The sequence below is a fragment of the Nematolebias whitei genome, chromosome 22, assembly GCF_014905685.2.
Source record: "Nematolebias whitei isolate Nwh7 chromosome 22, NemWhi1, whole genome shotgun sequence".
Taxonomy (NCBI): domain Eukaryota; kingdom Metazoa; phylum Chordata; class Actinopteri; order Cyprinodontiformes; family Rivulidae; genus Nematolebias; species Nematolebias whitei.
In genome coordinates, this window is record NC_056519.1 from 982,919 (window position 1) to 988,066 (window position 5,148).

Below are 5,148 nucleotides of genomic sequence, written 5' to 3' on the forward strand. Positions count from 1 at the left end.
GGAGACATGTCCAGGTGTCCCTGTGATGGACTGGAGACATGTCCAGGATGCCCCCAGTCTCTCGCACAGTGACTGTTGGACATGGACACCAGTGACCCCCGTGACCCAAAAAGGAAGAAAGTGGTAAAGATGGACGCTAATGGACGGACGGACATCTGTACCAGTTTTGACAGGGTTTCTTCTGGATGCGTTGATGGTTTCTGGATGTTTTCAGGGGTTGGATGATACCAGGACGTACGGATCATCTCTGCGGTCACGTTTTTATTCAGAAACGCTGCAACTTTCTGGTTCTCTTCAACATCCAGAGGAGAAAAGAAGAACCATGTGGTTCCACATGAAGTGTGATTGAGCCTGCACCCCTCAGCAGGTTCTGCTCCTGGTGTCAGAACCGAACCTCTGCAGGCTTTCTGTCACTGAGAGAAGAACCTGAAGTCACAGCTCCGCAGAACATCTTCTGAGTGAAGAACACGAGAACCTTCAGACATGTTCAAGAAGAACTGTTCTCCACATTCGGAAGAAAAACTTGTCAGAAAAATGTTCTCTGATCAGAACGTTAACCAAAGTTCTACAAACACGATCCAGTCCAAACATCAGGAACCCAAGAACCTTCAGCTGTCAAGAGTCCCTGAAAACCCTGATCTCAGCTCCATCAGGTGGCTCCAGCTGGTTTTGTACCCAGAAGGTCTGGATACAAAGGAACCAAAGCTGCAAAAGAACCATTTGGAGGAGGTCCAAGTTGACCTGGAGCGTGTCTGGAACGTGCACGTTCTGCTCACGTTTTCTGGATTACCATACAGTCTTTTCATGGGCCAGAACGTTGAAGGTCTCAGATTACCTTGTTCCTCCTCTGGTGTAGATGTTTGCGATGTGTGGACGCAGGAAGACGTTTAGTTTTACCCAAAGAGCTTCGTGGTGAGTTCTCTGCCTGCAGAAGGTTCCACCAAAGAAACACAGAACAGTTCTGGGTGTTCAGGATGTAAACAACAAGCTTGAAGAGAACAAAATGTTTGGGTGGGTTGAAACAGTAACGGGGGGGGGGGGGGTAATATTTCTGCACCGGTTGTTCTGCTCATCTCAAAAAGCAGAGAACCCTGTGGCTGGTTCTTTACGTTCTGCAGAAAAGACGTTAAAACCTAAGAGGGCTTTTCATTTGTCATCTGGAACCTGAGGAGCTGGCGACAGTCCAGGTCCGTCTGACGCGTCCAGTGATCCCCAGCAGGAGAACACGGGTCCCTGAAACAGACCAGCAAGGTTCTGCAGGAAGTCCTGCAGGGTTCTTCTGTGCTTTATTGTTCTGAGACACGAGCTTGGTGTGAAGTAAAGAAGGTCACTGAAGCAAAAGATTCAAACGAAGGAGACAGATGGGTCCCTGGGACACAGGAAGCGCGACGTCTTGAGTGACTGGAGGAGGATGAGCTGCGGTGTGTGTGGGCTGGTGGTGGTTAAGGAACCATGACAAGGAATGGACTCCCAGGGATGTTCTCATCGCCCCACTTCACGATGAGGATGTAGCTGCCCTGTTCCTTCACCGTGTACGTCACGTTGTACATCCTGTTCCCCATGTGCTTCACGTAGACCTCCTCACAGGGTGCTCTGGGCCCGTGGACCCCAACCATCAACATGTTGGTTCCTACAGAACAAACAAGAACGTCAGGTATTGAACCCACAGTTCAGAGAACATCTTCACACTGTTTCTCACCTGCTTGGCTGCAGTCGACTGTGAACGCGTTCTTCTGACCGATGAAGGCTTTGGAGAGACCAGCGCCGCAGGAGGTCACCTTACTGATGTCCGAAGTGAATTTAGGTAGTGAGCAAAAAGCCCCGCCCACTGCAAAAGCTCCACCCACTGCAGCTTTATTGGCGATAGATTCTACGAGAACAGACGACGTCTCATGCAGGTTGTGACCTCCAGACAGATGAGGTCCTGCAGGAACGTACAGAGACATCAGCTGAAACACGGAATCAACAGAACGTCAAATTGACAAACTCAACATGCAAATGAGTTCCATCACAATCTCTTGTGTCTCTGTAGAACAGTGAGGAACCAGCGTTTGGTTCTGGAGTCAGTCCAGTTTGCAGGAGATTTAAATTTAACTACAACGTTACACTTTATCAACAGAACTTCAAAAATTTTTTTTCAAAAACTGAAAGAAAGAAAGAAAACACAAGCAGCCTTGAGGCAAAGAACTCTCCTGGTTTCTACAGTGAAGGAAACCTCCAGGAAACTGAATTCTGGGACCAGGACCTCTGACCCACCTGAGACTCTGGCTTTGAAGGGGCTGCCAACAATGTGCTGGGGTCCTCCATATTTGATGGAGATCAGGTAGCTCCCAGGAGCCATGGGTGTGTAGGAGACCTTGTAGCCTTCAGAACACTCCTGACAGTCCATCTTGACTTTGGACGGTCCATCGATGGTGACGGACAGCGCTCCGGTTCCAGCGTTGCACGTGTTGACGATAAACTCAGATGCTATACCTGAACACATCCAAACAACAGTCTGTAAAACAATTTGCTGTTTAAGAAACAGCTTTAGAATGAAGAAGTAGGTTCTACCTGTGGTTCCTCCTTCCAACCCTGGTCCAAAGGCAGACACAAGCCCAGGATCTCCAACCTGGCCTGGTTCTCCTACTCGGATCTTGAAGGGGCTGCCGGGAACATGGCTGCTGTTGAAGCGAACGTCTATGGAATGAACACCATTCTCCTTTGGGACAAATCTGACGGCAAACTGATCTGCTGAAACAGAACAAAAGGTTCTGCTGTTACTCTGGAACCAAAGGTCCGTTCTCATGAACCGTTTGTTCAGAACCAATAACCTCTAAATTACTGGGTGTTTGAGGCAGCAGGAAATTACCTCATCAACTGCCTCTGAAAGGCGAAGGCAGGCAATGACGTTTTTGTTTTCTTACCAAAATTCATTCAACCTTTATTTCGACAGATAAGTCACATTGAGCCTCGAAGACTCGTTCTCAAGTGAGACCTGTTTAGACGGACAAAACGTGATGAAAGTGACACATGTAGGATTTGGAGGCAAAAAATTCCTATCAAACTCTTTCTCCTTGGCCGAGGAGGGAGAGACTGATATTGAAAAAACACCCCGTACATAGTGACGCAGACATTCCGCAAAGGAGGGGAGACAACAAGAGTGGTGATTGTGTCAAGGACACTCCAGAGGCACTGTAGGAGTTCTGGTAAGAATGGTACAATCAGCCAGTTCCCTCTGGTGAGATCTGTAAACACTCTCGAGGTGTGCCAAGGTCGACCTAGGACAGCGCCAGAGAGAATCCAAGAGTCCTGAAATGATGACACAATGCTTATTCAGCCGGGTCCCTCTGATAGGTCCACAGACTTCCTCGGTGGGAGGGGAGGGGGCAGAGCATCAAATTTGCAGAGCCTCCAGGTGAATTGAGATAAGGTGGCCTGTCAAGGCCAGCCGGGGAGCCGAATTCAGATAAACAACATTTGTTTTGGGAATGGGCAGAACTTTACTGATTTGTGTCTGCCTTGAGTCTTTGCTGGTCCTCATGAATCCCAAACGTCCAAATTAAGTGGACACACTGCTGGTCCGTGCCTGAGAGTATTCCCCGAGATCTGATCCACCCTGCCAGTGCTCAGTTCGCAAAGCAATTGAGTCTGGGTGCTCGAGGCACGGAGCAAACCATCACATAAGGCAGGTAGCCTGACCAGGGCCAAGTTTGCTGCCGATGACTTCCTTGTTTGTTGATAAACCAGGAACCAGCCGATTCTAAAAAGCAGGAAACCTGTTATCATCAATCTAATTATATATGCATCTTTAACATCCTCGATGGATAGCAGAGAGACACATCACCTTCCAAACACCTCAGGAATCCATGACATATCCAGCTGTGTGCATGTCATCAGGGCAAGTCAGCTCGCCTGAAGCTTGTCTTCTTGTCAAGAAAATTTTATCGGATGCATTGAGAGAACAGCTGATCAGATCCATAGCAGAATTATGGTTTGCCAGATATGTAGAGAGGCTCTGAAGCAGTTTCACAGACAGGACAGTGCAAAAGCAAAGCGGAGGAGGGAGAGGAGGGGAAAAGCATCCACCCATGACAAGAGCAAGTGGTCAAGTGATGTCCCATGAATGTCTCATGAAATTGAATAAAACTGTCAGAAAGTCAGGACCGGGTAAACATCTCCAACCGATTCCCTTTTAAAGTCAACCCTGTTGGCAAACTGACCCTAAGAACATTCAGATAAGCGCAACTCATTTCAGTCGGCTGATGTAAAGGTTGGTGTGGTAGTGGGTGAGAGTGACTGGCAGCACAGACTCTGAGCACGTCTTCTGCTCTTATCTCACGACACCATGAAACTCTGGTTGGTGCAGGAAAGATGATTCACAATGGTGAACGTGGCCGGTTGGTCCACGGTACCGTGGCTTGGACCAGGACTGAATGCTGTCACATGACCGCTGTCGATGGCGTCAACGTAAAACTGAAGAGGACTTCCTGTTTCAGAGAACACACAGGAACTGGACTTAAGACAGACTGATGAGACTATTATGAACTCAACCATCCATCCATCCATACAACCAACCAGCCATCCAACCAAACATCATCTAACCAACCATCCATACAACCAATCATCCATCCATCAAACCAACAAACCAACCATCCAACCAACAAAAAATCTATACAACCAAACAACCATACAACCATACAATCAACCATCCAACCATACAATCAACCAATCATACATCTATCTAAGCATCCATTCATCCAACCAAATATCCAAACAAATATCCATCCAACCAACTTACTATCCAACCAACCATCCAAATATCATCCATCCAACCAACCATCCAACTAACCATTCATCCAACCATCCATCCAACCAACCAGTTCAATTCAACATAACTTTATTGTCCATAACATTCCATGAAAAGGAGATTTTTCTTTGACATCTGAACCAACCAACCATCCATCCAGCTATCCAACCAACTATACATCCATCCAACCAACCATACAACTATCCGTCCAACCATATATCCAAACATCCAACCAACCATCGTACCAAACATCCAGCTAATCATTCATCCAACCAGCCAATTCAATTCAACTGTTGTCCATAACATTCCATGAAATGGAGATTTATCTTTGACATCTGGACCAACCAACCATCCATCCA

General features: G+C 47.3%; 1 protein-coding gene across 1 annotated transcript in view; it reads right to left on the reverse strand.

The window, feature by feature from the left end:
- Nucleotides 1-68: 68 nt before the first annotated feature.
- LOC119428422 (filamin-C) overlaps nt 69-5,148 on the reverse strand; it is a 92,610-nt gene continuing 87,530 nt past the window's right edge. Inside the window, exons 39-42 of the mRNA XM_037696103.1 lie at nt 2,554-2,733; nt 2,257-2,475; nt 1,700-1,924; nt 69-1,630 (exon numbers count right to left, since the gene is read on the reverse strand). Of these exons, the coding sequence (XP_037552031.1) occupies nt 1,443-1,630; nt 1,700-1,924; nt 2,257-2,475; nt 2,554-2,733 (812 nt within the window). The 3' untranslated portion in view covers nt 69-1,442. The remainder of the gene's footprint in view (nt 1,631-1,699; nt 1,925-2,256; nt 2,476-2,553; nt 2,734-5,148) is intronic.